Genomic DNA, 25,308 nt, shown 5'->3' on the forward strand with positions numbered 1-25,308 from the left:
GCTGTCGCGGAAGCGAATGTGGACCCGGCTTGCGTCCGCAAAGTCAACTTCACAAGCTCCGTGAGAGTCGAGACAGCAGACGCCCAAGTATTGGAGAAGACTGTCGACAGCCGATTTGAGAAACTGTCCGACGCCGCCATCGACAGCCTGTGGTGTACCCGTGTACATCGTACATATTTGCACTCTCATGTTTCTTATTATGCTACTGCATCTCCTTGCATGGACGTGCGTACAACCTTACAGCATACTACTCATACTATGCATGCATGTGTGTACTCCGTGCCCATAATCGACAGTGCATGTCTCTTGTTGCTGGTCAGTCTTTCCTTGGTAGTTTCCTGACGAGTCGTCCTCTCTGTCCTTCGTTGCATTATTCTATTTCAATATAACTAATCATCACATAGACTTGATGATACCACATGGCGCAGTGAACTTGTTTTAGTAGCAGTTTCCATTAGTCTTTCTCAGTCCTGGGTCTTGCTAGTACTTGTACCTCTGGCGTTTCGTCTCTCAAATATAGTGAAATAATTATTTGAAATTTCCGTTTCGGCATGGCGGAATCAGACACACCAGTACTCAGCCCTGACATTGCTGCCCTCACCCAGCTCATGAGACAGCAGATGGAGACCGCCGCCACCCGCGAGCACCACCTGACACAGCTCGTGGAGCGAACTTTGAGGAGCATTTCTCAACCTCCACCACCGCAACGTCCACCCCCAGCCCCACCGGCACGAGATCATGTACCTGCGGCGAGACCAGTTTCGGTCGATCGCCCTATGTTACTTGCCTCTGCCTCTCTCGCAGAGTTTGCCGCATGGGAAGGTCTTTGGCGGGACTACGCCCGGTGCCAGCACCTGGATTCCCAGGACAATGCCACCAGAGTGGCAACGGTTCGTCAGTGCCTGGACGAGGACCTCCGGAGATTTCTTCGTGAGGGCACAATTCCTCTGGCTGACAACCACGACGACGACGATCTCATCAAGGCTGTACAGGCATACATTCGCGGCCAGCGTAACCCTCTGCTGGACCGGATCGCCTTCTATGCCCGCCAACAGCAGCATGGAGAGTCCTTCGATCAGTACCTGACTACCCTCAGGGAGATCCACAATTGCTGCGATTTCAGCGAAGCTGCACTCTGCAATTTCTGTTCAAGCCGAGTATGCCGCCAATGCCAGCAGGGACAGCGTACCAGGTACGACGAGACCATGCGTGATCGCCTGGTTACTGGCATTCTCGACACGGAGACACGCCATAAGCTCCTTGCCACTACCGATCTAACGTTGGAGAAGGTCATTAAATTGTGTCGAGCGGAGGAGGCAGCCTCTCGGACGAGCAGCAGTATCCCCGGCACTAGCTCCGTCAATGCCGCTCGGAAAACAAATTATCAGCGGTCAAAACACGGCAATAACCCGCGACAGCAACAGGCGTCCGCCACGCCATCGCAATGTCCGAATTGTGGTCGCACTCCCCATGCCAGCAAGTCGCAGTGTCCTGCACATGGCAAAAAGTGTAGCGGCTGCAAGATTATTGGACATTTCCAAGCGGTGTGCAGAAAATCCCGCAAACCGGCTGACCAGTCCTCGCAGCGCACGCTGGGACGACTACAGCTCCGCCGCGCTCAGTGCGATGCATCTCCTACGGTGCCAGTCGACACGCAATTGTGCACTGAACCTGACGCTACCTCCCTGGAATGGATCCCCGATACGGGAAGTGACATTGACGCTATTGGCGTCGATCAGTTAGCGCATCTCGGTGGTTTTGTGGAGAATCTGGCCACAGACCATGATAATGTGCATGCTGCCAATGGTGAACGTCTCGTTTCAGCTGGCAAGATCTCCGCCACTCTCACCATCGGCTCGCTCAAGCATGATAGCACCATCCATGTGTACCGTGGACTGCGTGAACCCCTGTTGTCACGCCAATCGCTATACGCCTTAGGCCTCTTACCAGACGGCTGGCCCAAGCAAGTTGCGCGTGTTTGTACCAGCAGCACACCACCTCCAACGGCTCCCGTTGTGACGACCGGTCTCGTGAACAGACCTGACCCTAGCAAGCTGGCGCAGATCCGTGCTGACCTACTGCGAGAGTTCGCAGACGTCTTCGACGACACGACATTGAAACCCATGTGTGGCAAGCCAATGGACATCATTCTCGAAGATGATGCGAAACCTCACCGAGTCTACACAGCTCGTCCTATCGCACATGCCTACCGTGAGCAGGTGAAAACCCAGCTCGACAATATGGTTGAGGAAGGCATCATCGAGACAGTGTCAGAGCCGTGCGACTGGTGCCACCCCATTGTTGTAGTCGATAAGAAGAATTCTAGTGAGAAACGTCTGACTGTGGACCTTCAGTCTCTCAACCGACAAGTGAAGCGTCCCACCCACCCCATGCAGAACGCACGTGATGCTCTCTCTGGCATCGGCACAGCCCGATGGTTCACCAAGTTTGACGCCCGTCATGGCTATTGGCAGGTGCCCCTGTCTGAGTCTGCCAAGTCTCTCACTACGTTCATCACGCCGTGGGGTAGATACCGATTCTGCCGGAATCCACAAGGTCTTGTGTCCGCCGGCGATGAGTACAACCGCCGCACCGACGCAGCTTTCGACCGTTTGACCCATCTCATCAAGGTGGTGGACGACGGTCTCGTTCACGATGAGTCATTCTCGGACCATGTCGCTCACGTCCGTGCCGTCCTGACCCGTGCACGCGAACACGGAATTACTCTCAGTCAAAAGAAGTTTGTCTTCGCCGCTCCTGAAGTCGAATTCTGTGGGTTTCATGTGTCGTCCAACGGATACACCGTGCCAGCTGACAAGACATCGGCTCTTCAGCACTTCAACCTACCCACCAATCGTACCGACCTCCGTTCCTTCCTCGGTCTGGTGAATCAGTGTGGAGAATTCACCCCACGGATATCCGAGCTCGCAGCTCCGCTACGTCCGTTATTGAAGACCACGAATGAGTTCGTGTGGGATGATGTCCACACCGCGGCTTTCAACGCCACCAAGTCTGAACTGATATCGCCGCCGACTCTCTCGTACTACCGTCCTGGTGACGACCTTCGGCTAGAGACCGACGCCTCTGCCCTGAACGGACTTGGGTTCGTGTTATGGCAACGCCAAGATAACCAGTGGCGCATGCTGCAGTGTGGCAGCCGCTTTCTCACCGACGCAGAGACACGTTATGCCGTCATAGAACTGGAGTTACTTGCTGTGGTTTGGGCTGTCCACAAGTGCTCCCTCTTTCTGTCCGGCAGCCGATTCGATTTGTTCACTGACCACCGTTCATTGGTCCCGATTCTGAACAAGTACACCCTGGATCAGATAGAAAATCCACGTCTGCTACGCCTCGCACTGAAGCTCCGGTCGTTTCAACTCGTCGCGCACTGGCGCAAGGGCAAAGAGAATGCGTTTGCTGATGCACTGTCCCGTAACCCGGTCGACAAGCCGACCAGTGAGGAAGAATTCGGTGAAAGCTCAACGCTCTCAGCACCAGCCATCAGAGCATGTCTCCGCCAGGACGAGGATGGCCGAATTGCAGACCTCCGGCACTGCGAGCTCTTGGACGCTGCCCGTGCCGATGATGACTATCAGGCCCTTCTCCAAGCCGTTCGTGAAGGTTTCCCTGATGATCAGCGCGCCGTCCACTCAGCTGTGAAACCGTACTTCACTATCCGCGAGCATCTTTCAGTCGACGGTGATCTTGTCCTGAAAGGCCAACGTGTTGTGGTCCCGCGTACCCTCCGCCCACGTGTGCTCCAGGATCTTCATGCCTCCCACCAAGGCCTCAACCGCACACAGCGTCGAGCTCGACAAGTCGTATACTGGCCACACTTGTCTAATGACATCGCCCAAGTCGTTCGCAGTTGCGAACAGTGTCGCTTGCACGCTCCGTCTCAGTGTAAGGAACCGATGCGTGTCACCGCTGACCGCCGTCCCACCCTGCCATTCCAGTCAACCAGTGCCGACTTATTTTCCTGTCAAGGTTGGGAATACCTGGTTTACGTCGACCGTCACACTGGCTGGCCTTGCATTGCCAAGATCGGCCGCACTGCATCTTCTGCCGATGTGATCCGTGTGTTCCGTGGCTGGTTCGCCGACGTCGGTGTCCCCAGCATCCTCACCACTGATGGTGGTCCGCAATTTTCATCACGTCGCTTTGCTGAATTTTGCACCCGATGGCAAGTTCAGCACTCCACGTCTTCACCTCATTATCCTCAATCTAATGGCCATGCCGAAGCCGCCGTGAAAGCGATGAAATCACTTGTGTTGAAGACCACGTCCGACGGTAACTTGGACGTCGATGAGTTCAGACGCGCATTGTTAGAATGGCGCAACACCCCCCGAGAAAATGGTCAGAGCCCAGCCCAAGCACTGTTTGGTCGACCATTGTCCTCCTTCGTGACAGCTCATCATCTCAGCTTTGCTCCTGATTGGCAAGCAAAAGCCACCGATGTTGACAAGCGCTCTGCCGCTCAGTCTGCCACCCAAGAACAGCATTATGATGAGTCTGCCAGATCACTGTCCCCACTTCGCATTGGCATGCGGGTTGACATCCAAGATCCGCGCACCAAACTCTGGCGCACCACCGGCGTGGTCGTCGCCATTGGTCGCAACCGGGACTATATGGTGAAGTTACCCAGCGGCCGTGTTTACTGGCGCAACCGTCGCCTTCTCAAGCCTGCCCCTGCCGTAGCCCCTCCTGCTCCGCCTGCAGACACCTCCCCGGCTGAGCCCGCAGCACCGCAGCAGCCTTGTGTGCAGCAGCCTCGTCGTAGCCAACGGTCTCGCCAGGCACCAGAGCGTTTGAACATTTCGTCCACAGCATCTAAGTCCTATGCTTGACTCTACCTACCTGTACCTCACACTCTTGCTACAAGTAGTTGGTATTGGTATCACGCTTCATTAGTGTTTACTTTCTTTTCTGTCACTTCTGTTTTCTCCTTCTCATTTATGTGAGATAAACAGCTCCGATTTTTCGCTTGTTTATCTCAGAAGGGGCGTGTGGTGTACCCGTGTACATCGTACATATTTGCACTCTCATGTTTCTTATTATGCTACTGCATCTCCTTGCATGGACGTGCGTACAACCTTACAGCATACTACTCATACTATGCATGCATGTGTGTACTCCGTGCCCATAATCGACAGTGCATGTCTCTTGTTGCTGGTCAGTCTTTCCTTGGTAGTTTCCTGACGAGTCGTCCTCTCTGTCCTTCGTTGCATTATTCTATTTCAATATAACTAATCATCACATAGACTTGATGATACCACACAGCCTGAGCAGAAAAACAAAAACACAGAGCAGGCAACTGACAAATGGCTCCGCTTATTCGACGAGTATTGTAAAGACACAGGACGTCGCTGTGACCTGAGTACGGTTACGGCAAGCGACCTAGCTTACATTCTGCGACATGCATACGTCAAATTCCGTCCGAAGAAAGCTGGAGTGAAGTTCTACTCTGCATCAAGCTTGCTCGGTTTCCGTTCCGCAATACATCGCAAGCTAGTCGAGTTGAAGCGGCTCATGAACGTCCACAGTGACCCAGCGTTCAAGGACGCAAACATTGCATTGAAGGCTTTCCTCCTGAAGCCAAAGAAAGCGGGGAGAAGTCAAAGCGGTGGAGCACAAACACCCCATCAACGACGACGACATGAGCAAGCTGTCCCGCTACTTCCATGATCTCCCGTGTATACAGCAGCTGCTCGAAAGAAGTGTTCCTCTAAAAATGAACGCGACTGGTTGTGCTGTGTGGTATGACTGTGAAAATTAATGATAGCAGGGTTGCATGAAGCATGCTAGGGTTGCACCAGACCGTGTCAAGTCACACACACAAGTGTGTGGTGACAGACTGTGTGGTGGCAGGGGTGCGATAAATGTATTACTGCACTCGGACGCGTGCAATACCGGCGTCGATATCTGCACTTACGGCTTCGCCGTTCGTGCAGATATCGGCCGGTATTGCACTGGTCCTTGTGCAGTAATACATACATACATGAAAAGGAAACAGCCGAAAAGCTATATTGATTAGTTTTTACGTATCTAATATTGACTGAGTACGAGGTCAATATAGGAAATAAAAGCCGAGTTAAAGACCGAGGCGAAGCCGAGGTCCTTTACGAGGTTTTTATTTCCTATACTGACCAAGTACGAAGTCAATATTAGATTTATCACGACAAACAGTCCGTATTTCAAATTCCAGAACGATAACCTCATGGATCCCGGTTTTATGATTGCACAACCGTTGCACCACCACCTACTCATGCAGTGACAATGCTGCACTAGGCACTGTTCAACTGCGCAACCCCTAAGCAGTCAAATATAAGCAGTCAATATAGCCCTAAGGAGTGAAATATGCAGGAATATTTGACTGCTTAGGTATGGCAAAAATCTATGTGAGTCAATACTAAGGGAGTGATAATTGCAAGTATTATTATTATGGTGCACTCAGTCATCAGCAGGCCCTCAGATTCACTTTAAATTCTTTCAATGATGCAGAAGTCTTCACTGAGTCGGGAAGTTGTAGCCATGCACAGTAGCCCTGGAAGAATGGCGATCTTGTGAATTGCGTTGACTTGGCCTTGGGAAGAGACACTTTGTTTCTGGTTGAGCGGCCCGAAACAAACCAGTTATAAGGCTTTATATGTTCAGGAAAACAACCCAAGAGCATTCGATGAACCAATATACAGAGGCAAGTTAGTCGTCGTTGCTCTAACGGAGTAGTCTGAGCTAATAAGTACAACTCATTGGAGGGAAAGGAAGGTTTCTTCGAGAACAAAATTTTTAGAACTTTCTTATGATGAACTTCAATGGAATCGGATAAGACCTTAGCTAGGCCACACCAGGCTATGGCAGCATATTCAAACAATGGAAGGAGATAAATTTTATATATAGCGGAACGGCACGGAATAGAGAGATGTTTACAATGACTTTTAATATAGCCAAGAGCACGGCTGGCTTTATTACAAATGTAATCTACATGAGCCGACCAGGACATGGATGAATCGAACATTACCCCTAGGTGTTTGTGCTCCTTTACCGTCTGAATTTCTGTGGGTGAATTGGGAAAGGTGAACTTAAACATTGAGGCAGAATCTGTTAGAAACAGTACTCTGGTTTTTGAAACGTTTGCCTGAAGCCTCCAACTGGACATCCAGGTGACAATCATATTTATCGCGTCTTGCAACTCTGACTCAAGCTGTTTGACAGTTTTACAGTGGCGCAAAGCAGCTGTATCGTCAGCAAACAATGACATTCCGGAAACATGACTTGGTAGATCATTAACATACAAAACAAAAGCAATGGTCCAAGAATTGAGCCCTGAGGCACCCCCGACAGCACGGGTAGCTTTGGAGAGTCTGCTCCCGACACGGACACAAACTGGCTTCTCCCAGAAAGATAGCTCTCTATCCACTTCAACGGTGTGTCAGAGATGTTAAATATGACTTTAAGCTTCCTCAAGAGACCTCTATGCCACACTGTGTCGAACGCCTTGGCAAGATCGAAGAAGCAAATGCCCGTGTACAACTTTTCTGCTCTTGCTCCGATAATGTCCTGTACAAGGCGAGTCAGCTGCAGTGAAGTTGAGTCTCCACGACGAAAGCCAGACTGAGCAGGGTGAATGGCAGGGGCAACATGGCTATACAACTGATCATAAAATATTCGTTCACATAATTTTGAAATGCATGATAAGAGAGAGATTGGCCTGTAATTTCCAGGAGTAGCTTTACTACCTTTGCCCTTAAATATCGGCGTTATTTTGGCCACTTTCCATGCCGATGGAAACTTCCCTTTTCTGAAAGACAAATTAAATAGAAGACATAAAGGATAATTATGATAATGATGGTGCTAGAGCCTTAACAACTTCATTGGATATGCCGTCCATACCAGGCGATTTGTTAAGCTTAAGCTTCGCAATAGCTTTGCGCACTCCAGCTGTGGTTATTATCGGAGCACGAAACGCATTCGGGAGGCAAGGGTGTTGGTCTAAGGACGGCAATGGTATGCGTGGGTCGTCAACAACCGCCACTGATGCAAATTGCTCGTTCAAAGCTGCAGCTTTAGCTGCAGGGTCTGCTGCCAACTTTCCATTTGATGCGAGGTCAGGTATTCCAGGGCTATTTCCCGAAGATCTCTGCATGCGAATGAATTGATGCAATGAAGGGTGATTACTGGTATCGCAAATCAGGACCTGCAGCTTTCGGATATACTCCCGGTGACATTTCCAGGACAGCGACCTCACAATATTTCGTTGCTTTTTATACAGATATTTGTTGACAGGACTTGGGTACTTCCTACTCCGACTGTGAAGTTCCGCCTTGTGACGGATAGCACCTTTCAATTCCGCATTAATCCAGGACGGAAGTCGTTTCGACAGGCGTGATCTCCCTGTATCCCTGATGGAGCAACGCTCATAGTGCTGGACACTAATGTGCTGCGTAAAGATGCGGTCTAGAACAGTCTGAATATTTGCAAGTGATTCGTCCACATCTGACGTAACAACCGTATGCCAGGCAACTGCCGCTAGATCATCATTAATACCCGCCCACGTGGTAGGTGTCACTCTCTTAAAATTGTACTTACGGGCAGAAGATGACTGCACAAAATCCCTGGATGAAGCAAAAGAGGGAAGCGGGTCCATGGGGATATCAAACTGGCATGAAACGAGGAGGTGATCCGATGCACCCAGAGCACAGGCTGTGTCTATGGACGACACTAGTTGGCTACGATTGCTGAAGATGAGGTCCAAGCATGCCTGGTTGCCTGAAGGTGCGGTGTGCGTGTTTGTGGCGACCAGTTGTTGAAGACCAAAGCAGCCAAACTCTCGTTGTATTGCAGCACCAGCAGGGCATGTATGGTCTGTTGAGCACCAGAGGCTGTTTTTTCCATTCAAATCTCCAGCAATGATGACGTGAGAGGACGATACAGGAATCATCCTGAGAGAATCACCAATCATGTCGCAGTAGCGAGTTATGTCCAAGCTCCTGGTTGAAGGCGGTCGATACGTACAGCAAACGACAATTGGTTCAGTACGGCTTGACCTGGGCGTGAGCTGGACCCATACAGCTTCACACATAGGACGGAGTAGATCCGGGCGATATCGTATGGATCTAAAACGGTGTTCTAGAACAAGGATTGCAACACCACCGTATGCCTGGGAGGTGGTGCCAGACTTGTTTTCACAAGGCGGTCTGTCTCGCTGATAGGTTAGGTATCCCGGAATACAGAAAGGTATAGTAGGCTCTAGCCAAGTTTCAGTTAAGCAAATCACATCAGGGTGGTGTTGTTCGAGGATTACGGACAATTCAGCATGTTTATTGACAATTGAACGGCAGTTTGTTGTATACAATAGGAGCTTCTCGAAGCTAGTCTCCTTCACTTGCTCGGCTGGATGACGCAGAGGAGCATACGGCCTGGCATTGGGGTTAAGGTTAGAACAGACACAGGATTCGGGGAAGAAGAAGAATGGCGCTGCATCTGGGTTCAACGAAGCCACGGAAGGAGAGAGCAGTCACTGAGCAGCGATGTCCGCAGACACCCCCACCCCGTCACTGAACCTCCATGGCCGAACAGCATGCTGAATAGTCTCCGGCCAGAAAGAGTCACCCATCACCCGATTGGTGGTCTCCTCAGGTACGGTAAGTCTTGCGTAGGAGGTGCCAAAGTACCGCGATGTGGCTACGGAGCATGCAAGCACCTCTACATCTCGCTCTTTACACCAGTTGACAATAGATGTCGCCTCACAGCCAGGAGTGATATTGCTGATGAAGAAAACCTTCCTCCGGGTTCGCACGGCTCCGGTTAGCACGTTCGGAGAGGTATTAACGGGTGTGGGCTTTTGATAGGCAGAAGTGACAGTCCTGGTCAGGGCCTCATTACGGGTGGTTGAAGCGGCAGCAGTCGGGGCTGTGTCAAACTTGTTGCGATGCCGCCGCCGATTGACATCCCGCCAACCGGAAGCAGTAGAACTACCGGCCCCAGGACCAGTGCGAACAGAGTCAGGACGAGTAGATGCAGCAGCAGCAGCACAAGAACCCACAGTCCCCTGCAGAACAGCGCTATACGGAGGCTGAACTCGAGAGCGGGACTCCACCGGCAGAGGCCTAGAAATGGCTGGTGGTGGTGGGGAAGCAGGCTCCTGCGCATGAATACGAGATTCAGACTCTGAGGCGTAAACGTCTTCCTTGAGAGATCCAAGTGAAGCAAGACGGAGAGCCTCTACTTCACTCTCGAGGTGTATGACTCGTGAGTCCAGACTTGCTACAACAGACGCCTCCCGTCGCCTATCAGCTCTCATAGCTGCCAACTCAGCTGAAACGCAACCCACAGCATGCACCAATTCATCAAATTTGCCCGTGACGACGCTATCAAGACCAGACTGCACAAGGGACGGCAAAACACCAATGCCAGCTTTCCGAAGCTGCGGTACCAGCTCTGCACGAGTCAGGCCGTCCGGTGCCCGAACGTTATGGCCCTGGGCAACGGCACGGAGCTGCTCAAACGTGAGCACCGCCAGGTCCAGCTTCGAGGTGGTGTCCATGGCAGTATCCATGCCAACACACAGTTCACGCCCAGAGGCGATGCACTCTACCCAGCACTTGACAGCTCTGATGCACGGAGGCCAGGACCAGCTCCAGCACAGCCCAGGAGAACGCAAGGCAAGGCGAGATACACAACCACGGAACAGAAAATGGCCAGCCTGAACAAAGCTAAACAGCTGCCTCCAAACTACAATGGACCAGTCCACAATACCTCTATCAAAATTCAGCAGGCAAAGCCCAACACACCACAGAATGTAAAGGGCTACAGCAGGGACCAACAAACTCCCAAAATGCCAACTCAGACACCTGTAAAGTAGAGTGCCAAAATCGTCTACCAGCCAGCTCTTGCTCACATGCATAATTCGCACTTAGTGCTTTTCGCGTCCCTCAAAATACAGTCGTCCCTCTCTAATCCAGCACTTTATAATCCAGCACCCTCGATAAACCAGCACAATTTCCAGTAGCCAAAATGTCCTCTTCATGCACGTTCTAGCAGAAAATCAGATTTGTTAATCCAGCACCCTCCATAATCCAGCAGAATTTCCCTGGCACAAATGCTGCCGGATTATAGAGGGACCACTGTATGCTGAAAAAGTGCTCTTTTTTCAGTGAAGCATAGCCATTCATGATACATGGCAACAGTACCTTGCTGTGCGTGGAATCCATGTCCTCGGCCTGGCTGAAACTTGGCTGAAGCCATGCATTAGCGACGGCGAGATTTCGATTCCGAATTACAAGCTGTTCCGAAAGGACCGTTATCGTCAACATGGAGGAGGCGTCGCTGTGTACTGTCATGATTCTGTCCATGCCAGAAGGCGCACGGACCTGGAGTGTCCAGAGCTAGAGATGATGTGGATCGAAATTACAAGTAATGGGCGAACCACTGTTCTCGGGTGTACATATCGCCCACCAAACAAACCTGTATCGTACTGGGATGGTTTTGAGAATAACATTGAGCAAGCTTGTCAAGGACGGCAACATTCCACAGTACTCGTTGGTGACTTTAACGTGGATTTCAGCATGCCTGGTAATGCTGCCCACCCTCTTCAGCATATTCTGACGAGATTTGATCTGAAGAATTACGTATCCTCTGCAACACGAGTGACAGCACATTCCCAGACCATTCTCGACCTTTTCCTCTCAACAACAGCTATAAGTGGAACATGTGAAATAATTTACCTCGATATAAGTGATCACTATGCCATACTCGCTCATCTACCGATTCCGTCTAAACCTGCTCGCAAGGGAACATCAACTGTCACGGGTCGTCGTCTCCATCAGATTGACTGGGGCTGCTTTCAAACTGATTTACATGGCATACTGTCTGTCGGCTTTGATGATCAAGATGTTGACTCCATGACAACTTCCTTTAACAATGCTATTCTCTCCACCCTTGACCAACATGCACCCATCACCACCCGCCGCCGTGCAGACCGGCGTCCATGTCCCTGGCTGACTCGCGAGCTGGTTGAGTGTGTCCGGAACCGAAACAGACTGCACCGCCGTCTAATGCAAGATAGAGCAAACGAGGCACTCCAGCAGGAGCACCGAGCTGCACGTGCCAAGGCCAGAAAGCTAGATAGACAGTTGAAGAATGCTTACTTTATGGATCAATGCTATACGTCTGATCAGAGGAAACTTTGGTCCGTGATGAACACTGTCACCGGACGAAAGAAGACCCGCCGAGTACCCCAGGTATCAGCTGACCAGCTGGGCGACTTCTTTGCAGATGTTGTTCATGACCCCAGTCGACCTACGCACCTACAGATGCCAGTTGGCCCTACGAAATCTGATGCCCTTACAGCCTTCCAACCTGTGTCGTTGTATGATGTCGCTAAGCGTTTGCAATGTGTGGATCCACATAAAGCTACAGGAAGTGATGGAATCCCAGGTATTGTGTTGAAACGTTGCTCGGACACCCTCTCCCCATACCTGATGAAGATCGTCAACTTATCTCTTGCGTCTGGTATAGTGCCATCAACTTTCAAACATTCTCTTATCAGCCCATTGTATAAAAATGGCGACCCACTGTCAGCTCGTAACTATCGGCCCGTCTCGCTACTGCCTATTGTTTCTCGCATACTGGAACACTTTGTCAAGAAACAGCTGACAACTTTCCTAGATGATCACTCCTTGTTACCTTCAAGTCAATTTGCATACCGAAGAAATCACTCAACAGAAGATGCTCTTATCCTTGCCTCCAACCGCTGGAAATTGGCCAAATCGGAACGAAAACACACCGGGGTAGTAATGGTAGATCTATCGAAGGCATTTGATAGAGTCCAGCATGCCAGGCTTGTGCAAGTGCTGTTTGACCTTGGCATTTGTGACACACCACTGGAATGGTTCCTCAGTTATCTCTCGGAGCGGCAGCAGTGTGTACGGGTGGAACACTCAGTTTCGCAATATGTTGGATGCTCCCGAGGAGTGCCTCAAGGCAGCGTTCTGGGCCCTCTTCTTTTTGTACTGTACACCAGTGATATGTCGTCAGTTCTACCAGGTAGTGTATGCCACCAGGAATTCGCTGATGATGTGGCTCTGGACTACTCCGACTATCAGCCTGATTTAGTGTGCTCTGTTCTCTCTAACGCTGTAACACGACTCGCTGAGTACTTGGACAACATTGGTCTGTTATTAAATGCCAGTAAAACCCAAGTTATGTTTGTGAGACCCCGTGGGTGTCTGGATGGACCATCTGAAGTGAAGTGTGGTACCACAGTGCTTGATGTTACTCCAGTCACGAAGTATCTCGGTGTCATGCTTGATGACCAACTGTCCTGGAAGCCCCAAGTGGACCTTATTGCCAGCAAGACTGCTACTACAATCGGGCAGCTCTGGCGCCATGGACGGTGCCTTTCACTCAATGCCCGCCGGGCCTGGTACATGAGTATGATCCAGTCTGTTCTCTGCTATGCCTCAAACTGTTTCTTTCCTGCTCTATCCAAACTGCTGCTACATCGACTGCTACGCATTGCTAAGTCTGGCATACGAGCCATCTTCCAACTCCCCAGAAGGACCCCCACTGCTCCCCTATTTGCCAGACTATCAATGCCTCAGCTCCACCAGCTGTACGTGCAACGTCTGCTTCTCTTCGTCTTCCGCTGCCTTCATGGCAGAGCCAGCTCACTGTTCCAATCCTACTACTCCCTCATTGCCACGGATGTGGACAGAAGTTGTGTCACGCGTGGTGAGGTCAGCCAGCTGCTCAGAGTGCCGTTCCTACCTGGTCCCTCAGGCCGTAGCTCTATCGCCTTTGTTGGCAGTACCACATGGAACTCTCTCCCTGCTGATATTCGCGCTTGCGACGTACGCCACACGTTTCAAGCATTGCTGTCTGGCTATGACCTCATCTCCCTAGTCAACTAGCTCTCCGATGTTGTGCCTACTATGTCTTCTTCACAGATTCTGCCTGAACAGATGCTCATCAATTATGTTCTTGTCCTCTATCTTAGTCCAAATCCTGCCTTGCCCATGCATGACTCTCATGAAATGCCCGTACTAAATAGTCTATAGAACAAGAACATTGTATATCATACTTCTCTCATCAACTATGATAATACCCATTTCATACCCCCCCCCCTTCATAAATTAATACCTACTGTTTTCTTTCCTTTCATTTCATCTTCTTTTCCGTTCCTTTCTTCTTCGTACACATTTTAAACATTTTCATCATATTGTGAGAGCCGTGGGCCAACAGCCCCGGTGAGAAGTCAGTCTTGCCTGTTCATATGGTGAAGTAAAATAAAGAAACAACAACAACAACAACATGTTCAGATATGAACCCAAGCTGAGAAATGAATACGCACTCTTCCATTTGGGTCCACGAAAGGCAAAACAGGAAGTAAAGTTCAAAAAACCATGAAAAAATTATTGTCGCCACAGGTAGACATTTCCGGCAAGAATGCAGCCCAATACGTGGCTAAAAAACGTGATTTTTGGACTTGGAGCAAAATTCTGCACACTTTCGCGCTTTTCCATGATAGGACAAGTTGCGCACGGTCTGCTCACATTCAAATACAGTGCTGCCAGCCTGCCAACAAATGACAGCACATTTTCGGCCATAACCCTTGAACGGCTGGTCAGATGGAGACATAATTTTCAGAGATTTTGCAGCTACAGTCAAACCTCGTTAGGACGAACACTGATAAGGCGAACTTTCCATTAGTACGAACTAAGGCCAATCCTATGGTTGGCCAGGCATCAATTCAAGTCAAAATTATTCGTTTACGACGAACTTCTGTACAGCGAACTTTCGCGAAGACGAACTATTTTCAAGTGTGATTTGAACAAAGTCAGTGTGGTCATGTACATGTAGTACGAACTTTCGGTCCACGAGCGTGCGCGTGCGCTGGCAGCCTTTTTTCCTCTTCTTTTCAATAGTCGAGGTCATATTGTACGTACAGTGCAAATTGTTTTCGAGCGTGTTTTGAACAAAATAATCAGTGCGTTGTACGAACCTTCGACACAGTCGTGATTCATTGTCTTTGTCATTGTACTTACATGTACCTGTTTCTGGCTTATGCTAAGAATAACATGCTTCCCATGTACCACAGCATGCACCTTCACGTAAATACAATCCATCTGATATGCATATCGATTTTTTGTCAGATCTGGATAAGAAGAACTCCCGATAAGACAAACAAATTTGTTCAGTCCCTTGAAGTTCGTTCTAACGAGGTTTGACTGTATTCATGCTCTTTCAACTGATGTAGCACTCGATATGAAATTACAAATTCGATTTCTCAGGGATTTTACGACCATGCTGCCCCCTTAACGCGTACCCAGTATGTCCTTTTCCTTCCTACATTTATTATTGGCTCAACATCCGAGTTTTAAATATTTGACTGCTTAGGTGAAGAAGAGGTCGGTGCGACTTCGGTGATAGTAGGGGGAGAGTGTGTTGCTCCCTACATGGGATGTTTGTGCCTGGAGTCGCACTATATACATGTAAGTGGTACTCTTCAGACACAATCTTCCTCAGCCTACTTAAGCTCAGCTGATGAGGGGTGAATTCCCCGAAACACTGTGTATTGAGCAGGGAGTGGTGCTTTCTTGCAGGTTTGCCGGGTGGACGGTTCGATGGACTTCTTGTTTTTTCTGGATGGCAGTCGTGAGTCAGTCAAGTGAGAATTCAAGTCGGCAGGAAAACCGCGAGCTCCCATGTAGGGAGCAACACACTGACTCTTCCCTGACTGCTTAGGTATAGCGAAAATCAATGGGAGTCAATACTAAGAGAGTGATAATAATTATTATGTTTTCTTATCAAAATACCAAGAGAAAGCGCAGTCGAATGTTGAGTCCATTCGGGCTTGCGGCATAACCATGATAACATGATTTAGTCCATCGGCCAAGTCTCAAAATCGAAAGTGGTGATGCACTGAGCTTCCAACTAAACGCGACCATACCCAGCACGTAGAGAATATATCAGAGAACACTATTCCGTTTGTTGGACGTGCCGAATTCAGTCCAGGGCGTCGATACGAAGCGTTTTTCGTCGCCGAGTTTTTTACTGTGCGCTCCATTTGAGAGTGCGCAGAGTTCTGATCGAGAGTTTTTTGAGCAGATTTTCAAATTTTTGAGGCTGTCAGCTGACAGCTGTCAAGCCTAAATGGCACTTAGTATGTGACAGGCAATAGGTTTTGGTGCCTCCGTATGCCTTCTAATAAGTTCTATCTTCCTTCGTTTCACTTCGCTGCTTCGCCCACCACCTCAGGAGATGACAGCGTACCTGCACTAGTCAGCTCTCGCTAACCCTGTCTCTCTTTCTCCGTCTTAGCGCTCGTCATTCGTGTCCTTCTGCTGGGGCGAGCTTGATACTGTTGTGTCGTAGTTTTTAGGCAATAGTGGCTGTTGTTCGCGTGACGATCAGGATTTATGGAGAAAGATGACGACTCGCCAAGTTCCCATGCAGCCACAGACGGCGTAGCAATTCTTACCGCCAACCCTTCGAGCAACGGAACCGGCCTGAGTTGGAAATCGTGTCTGTGTAATTGTGCCACGATACGGATGAAACACACAGGCTCACATGTGACGAGATGAAGATAATCTCAACAGGCTGACGGAAATCCAACAGGCTCACGGGAACGCTGCAGTTATGGTCGGAGACGCGGAGTTATTTGGTCACTGGTAAATGGTGCATCGAGTGCTGTGTGCTCTAACACAATTGTAAAAATCATGAAAAAGCGAAAATAATGCAATGGTGGGGCTGAGTGGTGTTCTGTGGAGGAGACGTCGCTGTCTCAGTATTCAACGCCGGACCCTGTATTTCAAGTCTGTGGTCATGCTCGATCATAAGTTCCTGTATGGCTCCAGTGCCTTCTCAGCATTGTTGGCGGGTAAGCACCTGGATCGTGTCCAAGTACTGCGGCTCTGGTGGCTTGAGGGATGTACGGGTGCTCGCCGTGCACCCCTGCCGGCAATCTGCTTGTGAAGCTTGGTACCTACTGTGTCCGGGAGATTTTCATCCAGAAGCTGATCTTCCTAGGCTGGAGCTGCTGCTACTCCTTTGCTAGCCCTCAACCACTGGCGCTCCTACTCGGCTCCAGTGTGGGCCATGAACCACCCTGCCCGATTTCGCACTGTTGCTATTCCACACCGTCAGCATTTAACTCTGAGGTCAGACCTTGATCCCTGCCACCATATGCTATCTGTCTGTCTGCCTTTCTCTCACACACAGATGTGCGCGCATACACACAAACACACATGCACACACACACACATGCACACACAGTGACACAAACATACACATAGCCAACTTCTCTGTGTTTGGTGATCATCATCTGTTTTCTGATGTGCAAGCTCACCTCTGATGCCGATTACTTCCTTGCTTAGACCCGGTCTGCTATTAGACCAGTCTGCTCTCCCTTCACTCACTTGTAAATCCTACTTGGAGCAGTAAGGTTATGTCACTGCTCCTACTGATGTCATTGTTGTGAAAGCAATATCATCGCCATTGATGGTAATTTTCCACCGTGCATGAATCATTAACAATCATCATCTATGTGTCAAGGCCTAACCATCCTCGTAACTCCCCTCATCGTGACTAGTGCTGTACCGTTGAAACCTACTTTGCTTCAGTGTATATTCGCTCCAAAGCTCTTGTTTTGTTGCATAGTGATCTGACGCAGTGTGCTATAGCCTATCGGGTAATAAGGATAAGATTTGTACAGTCGGCATCGCCTATGGAGTGACCAGGTACATGTATAAGGATACTAGTACATGTATACCGGCTTAACGATATCGGAACACAAATAGCACTATGTGTGCAATATTCCTTTCTAAGCTCATGCTGTGCGGTGCAGATAGGCCATGTGTCGTTGCCAACTTGCGGCATGTGCATGTGCAGCAGGAAGGCACCACATGTCGACTACTACTTATCCTGTACAGCATTGTGTGCTTACATGCATCTACGGCCTTGTGCAATTGAGTCTCACATACGTGTACATGAAATATTGCTTGTAGTGCGGTATCAGGTGTTAACATACAATGGCTAAATATTTTTCTCGCAATAATGACCGTATTCACCACAAGTGTGTTTATGTCCAGAGCCAACTCAAGTCCTGTATTATTTATGACCATGACAACAAGACTTCCGGGCTGAAATTCTTCTATGACATGCATGAACACTTGCCTTACAATTGTTCGTGATTGTACGAAGTACATATTCGCTGTTGCATCAATTTTGCACCATTTACATTGTAGTGCCACTAGTGGTATCACCTGCATGCGTATTGAGTCAAACAAGGTTACCTCTGTATAATTATGCTTATCGTGGCTATCAAGAGCTTCGATGCAAATTCCCGGCTGACGAATGGTGTCCAGCTTGTGTTCAGCTCAGCTGGCACTCACAACTCATAATAATTGCGTTCTAGACGCCAGATGAGATGTTTCAGCTACAATGTAGACAAAACGTCCGTGTTCAAGAAAGCCGTCACTTCATCTTCTGTCCATCCTCAATAGCACGTTCAAGCAAATACGTCTGAAACACAGTAGCGACAATCCGACAGCGGCAACACGCCGTCTTCTCCGAATGAGCTTCTACCGTTCTAATTCAGATTCCCCCAAAAATGTCAAAATAAAATTAATAATAGATATCCACCAAGCTCGCTAGAATCTTGCGAACCGTCAACATGCAGGCATTTCAAGTGTTCGAGCGTGCGTAGATTCTGCTCAGCGGCTCAAGAACATTCGCCAAGCGAAAAAAAGTCGATGAGAAAGATGTAATGGTGGACGAAATTACGAAAATCGGAAGAAGGTATTCGACCCAGTTCGACTATCGATCCTGGACTGGATTGGCAACGTCCAACAATCGGATTCGTATTATATGGGGTCTCATGAGCTAGTGTGCCAAAGGGCGTTTAGTTGGAGCTTCAGTGCATCACCTTCGCCGAAAGAGGCCCTTTCTGAGATTTGGCCGATGGACTAATTGTACAATCATGTACATGTATCTCCTATTTGAAACACCCCCCTCTACATTGTATGTCATGTACAACGTTGACTGGTTTACAGGTGAAGTGGGGAAGGACCCTTCACCATGTTCATGCACCACCACTCACTGCATGTACTGGCTTCAGGCTTCAGCAGAGATTCGTTATTTCTGACGTGACGCGAAAGTTCAGCTCAGGTTTAGGCTAGGCTAGCGCATAGCTAGCTGCATGCTGAGCGCTGGCCATGCAGCTCACGTCAAAATTTGGAGTTTTACGCAAAATTGGACGTGAAATTGCGCGTCACGTCGGAAATAACGTGCATCTTTCTCAGTACTGAAGTATCACAACCATTCAATCAAGCTGTAACGACGTGTAAGTGTAAGAACTACCGTAAGATGCACTGACTCCGAGTGTATGGCACAGATTGTCAGTGCTGACAGCTGAGTGCACTGGGTGTCTTCTGCAATAATTATTTTGTTGTTTTGCTTTTTCTCAGAAACCTGTTCCTTTTACTTTAGCAGGACTGTTTTCATTAATTTTTACTTATACAACTCATTGTTGCAGGAGTAGCAGAAGTGGACGTGGAGTGTGCGCTGTTCGCAGCACAATAGGCTAGCATGTCTAGCGGTGCAGATACCGTTAGCACGGCGGGAAGGGTACGTTCGTCACGGAACACTTCGGCCGAGAATCAAGCCATCCAATCCGTCATTACCAAGGTTGGTGCAAATCAATACTACCGGTAATAATAATGCCATAACGACATACCTGACCACTTGAGGCCAGTTTGCTTACCTGACTCCTTTGGGGATGTGTGTTGGAGATGATTCGTCGCAATCTCAGCACGACGTACAGTTCAACAGTGGTCCAGTTTAAACGTTACGAACGAACCAAGACTTACACAAAAGAACGTCATGAAATCAACATTCCAAAAAGTGCTAAAATTTAATTACAGCGCACTCGGAAACTAAGCGAATACTAAAGATATGGGAATGGGACAAAAGAGACTGTACCGCTTAGGGGTGAGGTACTCGGCATGGCATTGTATGGAGTGTCTGGACTGGAAGCCAGCACTAGTGTTGTAATTAATATTTTTGTTTAGCAACCACTGCTAGTTTATATTGAGGTCTTGCTGGCAAACTAGAATTGTCTACAAGTAATGTGTGGTAGAGAATTAAATCAGTGCTAGTTTTTGTATTGGAAGCCAGCGCGCGCGAACCACTGGGCCGCGGATTTGTCACCTGCTGCATGCAAATCACGTCAAACCATGATATAACCTCATGACCTTCATTGGATACGAGTTACAAGTATCTGGTGTCCACAGTGATTAGATTGACATACAGTCTGAAGGTGCGACAAACGTAACCAGTTACCTGGCACCAAACTATAGTAAAACTTGTAACTAAAGACCACCGTGACTAGCGGCCAGCCTGGTACTAGAGACCACTTCGCCAGGCACGGACTGTCTCACATTATATTACGGTTGTGCGGTGCAAACCGCTGACTAAGGACCACCTGCCACTAAAGACCGCTTTTTCTGGCCCCAACGGGTGGTCGTTAGTCATAGGTTTTACTATATTGATTTATAGAAACACAGGACTAGTCGACTCGTGTGTTCCCGAATGCTCAATCGTCTTGTTGTATTGCGCTGTGTATTTATTTGCACACCACAAGTAACTTTCCGATCAGCAAGCAGATGACGTTGGTCATCTAATCGGGCCTAAAACTAATGCATTCACCGTGATGTGCTTCAAGGTGCTTCCAATTTCTGGCTATCCCTTGCCACCCTACCCTATAATGGCAGGGGCATGGCTGGCCCTCCTTTGGGGGGGGGGGGGGGTGGGTGGGGGTGGGGGGGGGGGGGTGGGGTGGGGGGGGGGGGGTGCACGGCCACACAGGTGTAGGATGGCTGGTGCATGTCATTCATGGTCGTTGTGTGCATGCTGAACCTACATGTAGGTTGACATTTTTAGGAGGGGGGGGGGGGTGCACGTGCCCCATGCGGGCTACACTCCTGCTATAATGGCATGGGCATGGCTGGCTCTCCTTTTTTGGGGGGCGGGTGCACGTGCCCCCTGTGCCCCATGTAGGCTATACTCCTGCTGTAATGGCTCATCATCATAGCCTACCCTCTGTGGTAACATAATATCCTTCATCTGCGTTTCTTTTTCTTCTCGCAATGATCGTCGCATATTTCTGGCTCCAGGGCGAGAAGCAATTAGCAGAACGGAGATCAGAGAGAGCAGAGGCAAGGAGACTGAGATTACGCAATCTCGAGGAAGAACGACGGGTAAGAAAACAACTCTGTTGTTGTTGTTGTCGTCGTCGTCGTCGTTGTTGTATTCATACCTATTCTATTCTACGTAGCCAAAGCATGATTGCGTTGGAGTTAGTCAGGAACATGTCGTTGGCAGGGTTCATGCTGGTGCTGGTGATGTTGTTGATTCGGGTGGTAGTTGTGTTGGTTATGCTGTCCACGGTTGTCCTATTCGTACTCATGTTGGGGCTACTGCAACTAATCCTGGTCCCATTGCAACTAGACCTGTGCTTGTGTGTTTGTGTGTGTGTGTGTGTGTGTGTTTGGTTGGTGGGGTACACTTATGCCTGATTGTGTTGGGTCTGTTGCCAACGGGCTCGGCTGATTGAAGGTGTAAAGTTGTACTTGCCACCTTTGTAAATTGTTGGTTCCAGGGTTCATATACTTTCTATTTGAAGTATACATACCTGTTAACCATGGACTGCTTCTGGCTAGATTAACTCTTGTGTAATCAATGGTGCTAGTGAAGCTTATATCAGATCCACTCTGATTTAGCCACCCACACTAGTAGCAAGTATTACCTTCACTGGGGGCAGGGGTAACTGCAGTTGGATCCCGGGACGGATACCCTGATGCCTTCAATCCTTTTTCTTCACCTTGTCCTCACCCACTTACTGAGGTGTGGTGAGCCCATAAGTGGGATCATTTTTAAGTCCACCCAGAGTTTTGGGGATTTCAGGGGGTGTCGGCCGTTGGGCGGTTCCATAGCCAATTGAGTCATTTTTCCAAGATTCCTCTTGAGTCTCTCTCCCCTCTCTCAGGGAGACCCACATGACTAGTTTTGGCAGTGAGCGACAAGTACAAGTGTGTGTGTGTGTGTGTGTGTGTGTGTGTGTGTGTGTGTGTACAAGGCGGAAGATAAAGATGAAGAGTTGAACAGCGGAACGGTGACTCCCTCACGGCGTGCCATCAGGAAGCAGGAATCCACAGACCCGATGTTTTCACCGGACCTTGCTGATCTATACACAAAAGACAAGGTAAAATACCATACTGTAAAGTCGAATCCCACCTCATGAACCTTTTTATACTAGTACCACAAGCTGTGTAGGCCTCAGCGAATTCTACAGTTCATACTTTAACCCTGTAGGGTCCAAGGTTATTTCACGGAATTGACTGCATACGTGAGCCCAATTTCTTTACTCAATCATGCCTGCATTGTAGGTATGGTAATATCAACGGTGACTATTCGTACTTGAAGGGCAATCAGCAGCTTTCAGCCTGTTTATCAATGAAGCAATTCCACACCTCCAGCACATGCGCTCTCTGACCCACCTCATCTCATCAGACCAGCAACATGATACCTAGTTATAAATACTATATACTGTAGAGGCAGAAAATTTCGTCGGTCAATAATTTCGTCCAACTCCAAAGAAAAGGAGTTCGTCCGGTTGAAAATTTCGTCCATAGATCATAAGAGTGTATAGAAACGCTGGACAAATCGATATTCGTCCTACATTTAATTTAGTCCAAAAGCTCCTTGGACGAAAAAGACGAAACTTAATTCCAGACGAATATTTCTGCTTTTACAGTAGACCTAGTGGCTGTTGGAGTGCGCATCCTAGGTGTGCTAGAGCTGTTAGCCAGTTAGTTGTAGAACGTCAGTACCGTCGGTCATTGTCGTGCAATGTTATCGCATGAGCTGATTGTTTAGTAACTGGTGGTGTTAGTGGACATTATAGCATAACTTGTAGTTCCTTGGTCTTCTTTTCTTCTTTTATAACTAAAGTGAAACCTGTCTAAGACGACCGCTCAAGGGATCTTCAAAACCGTGGTCTCTGTTACCAGGTGGTCTCCTTATCCAGGGTCATTTGACTGGAAATAGCATCACTTGATCCTGGTTGCAGTGGTCTTCTGGGACAGGTGGTCTTCTGGGACAGGTGGTCTTCTGGGACAGGTGGTCTTCTGGGACAGGTTTTACTGTTCTGTGTATAGCTTGAGAGTCATGCTATTGCTGGTGTGATGAGGTCAGCCAGAGAGTGCATGTTGTGGTGATGGAATTCCTTCGCTGACTTTTCAGCCATTTCTTATCCCTGCTATACTGTCTAGGTTATAGCCATTGAGAAGAAATGGCGGAGTACCATGGAAACGAACGACGAACTCCTGGAGCAAAAGATCAAGCTTGTCCAGGAAGTAGACAAGATGAAGGACAGGTGAGAAGGCTCTAGTGACAAGTGGTCTTGCACGGCCCCCACAACCATGGCTGCTGCATGTTCCATTGCGTGCACCACATGGCTCTGCTGCATGTTCCCATTGCGTGCACCACATGGCTCTGCTGCATGTTCCCATTGCGTGCACGGCACATGGCATTTAGTAAAAAATAAAATAAAAAGTGGTATTGCATAATGTGCACCTGTACTACAGTGCTGACAACTGAAATCCGACCCCCTGACCCCCTGGGCGGTGCGCTCACATCGCAAACACCCAACACAGGACGGTAACACTACGAAACAGTGACCGCTAGAAATCTAGGTGAACCCACCGCTCAGGGGTCGGACTTCAGTTGCCAGCGCTGTATATGTACACAGTAGAGGACCAGTGGCTATATTCATAATTCTGAACTTCACAGCAGAACAAATGTCACATACCGTAATGTCGCGTATAAAAGCAGGTGCTTACGGCCGGATAAGCCAGGGGTAGGACCATGCTTCTGTTCAACTTATGCTTCTATTCAAAACATGCTTCTGTGTCACGGTGCGCTTCAAAAAATCGGGTTCTATTCGAGTCATACTTCTATACAGGTCATGCTTTTATACGTGACATTACAGTATGTGCATGTTTTTGTGCAGCCATGTATACACATGTACATGTATGCAACTGCACGAGAAGAAAACATTTAATTTGCTGTGGCTCAGAGTGTCACGTACAAGTTTACACCTGGAGATGTTTGTGATTGGAGTCAACTGCATTGGTGAATGGCTAGAGTTGAACGCTTTGCGCCGGCTTACTTTCACGAATTTACAACCAGTGCGACGGCGGGTTATTTTTATATCCAAGCTTACTATTCACGAGGTTGCCGTTATTATGTTGTGTATTAGAGGGTACACGCGATGGTTTCAAGAGTTAGACTCCCTCTTCTTGATACGTATCGATTTATAGATCCTTATTGAGGATCCAACCCGTTCCAATGTGTATTGGTTTGGAGACATTTTATGGATATCTTTGGAATTAGCGATGCTGGCTTTCTAGTCTGTCTGTCTTTCTGCCTCTCTATCTGTCTGCCTGACTGTCTGTCTGTCTTCCTGCCTGTCTGTCTGCCTGTCTATCTGTCTGCCTGCCTGTCTGTGTGTATGTGTTTGCATTCGTGTGCGTTTGCGTGCGTGTGCATGTTTCTGTGTGCATGCATACATAATAATTATGTGTGTGTGTGTGTGTGTGTGTGTGTGTGTGTGTGTGTGTGTGTGCGTGTGTGAGTGTGTCCCATATGGTGCAGTGGTATGTGCAGCGATTTCCAATCGAGAGGTTGCGGGTTCGATTCCCGACGATTATGGTCACACACGTCTTTTTTCTCTTTCTCAGACTCCTCCTGACTTTTCTTTCATTCTCCTGGGTGGTTACCAACAGCCAGTGCATGCCGGAGTATGTGGTGTGATGTGTGTGCGGGAAAAAAAATGGAAAAAAGACCAAAAAGTAGGGATTCACTGGCCAGAAAAAGCCACTTCATAGCTGTGTGGTGTAGACCAGGCTGAATAGTGGTGGTCAATTATTCAGCCTTGCAAGTTGTTGAATGGTGCAATCCCAGCACAAGCTGCTATGGCTTCTGCCGTAGCATCGCTATCATCGCCTCCGGCGATGGGCGTCCAATGGTCCAATGGTCCAATGGTGCGTGTATGTGTGCCTGTGTGTGCGCGCGCGTGTGTGTGTGTGTGTGTGTGTGTGTGTGTGTGTGTGTGTGTGTGTGTGTGTGTGTGTGTGTGTGTGTGTGGACACGTGGCCCATATGCATGCGGATGCATTGCAGGATTGAAGATGCGATTGATGTCCACGCTGAGCTGCTATGTGATCGTGAGCACTACATTGAGGCAGTA

General features: G+C 48.8%; 2 protein-coding genes across 2 annotated transcripts in view; both read left to right on the forward strand.

The window, feature by feature from the left end:
- Positions 1-25,308, forward strand: part of LOC135812297 (uncharacterized) — a 158,842-nt gene that overhangs the window by 63,393 nt on the left and 70,141 nt on the right. The gene's annotated exons all lie outside the window — the stretch shown is intronic.
- Positions 19,485-25,308, forward strand: part of LOC135812292 (leucine-rich repeat flightless-interacting protein 2-like) — a 13,408-nt gene continuing 7,584 nt past the window's right edge. Inside the window, exons 1-5 of the mRNA XM_065325665.1 lie at positions 19,485-19,686; positions 21,174-21,257; positions 22,136-22,261; positions 23,331-23,434; positions 25,242-25,308. The exon at positions 25,242-25,308 is cut by the window's right edge and continues 87 nt beyond it. Coding sequence (XP_065181737.1) covers positions 19,588-19,686; positions 21,174-21,257; positions 22,136-22,261; positions 23,331-23,434; positions 25,242-25,308 — 480 coding nt within the window. The 5' untranslated portion in view covers positions 19,485-19,587. The remainder of the gene's footprint in view (positions 19,687-21,173; positions 21,258-22,135; positions 22,262-23,330; positions 23,435-25,241) is intronic.

Source organism: Sycon ciliatum, chromosome 3 (genome assembly GCF_964019385.1).
Source record: "Sycon ciliatum chromosome 3, ocSycCili1.1, whole genome shotgun sequence".
NCBI lineage: Eukaryota > Metazoa > Porifera > Calcarea > Leucosolenida > Sycettidae > Sycon > Sycon ciliatum.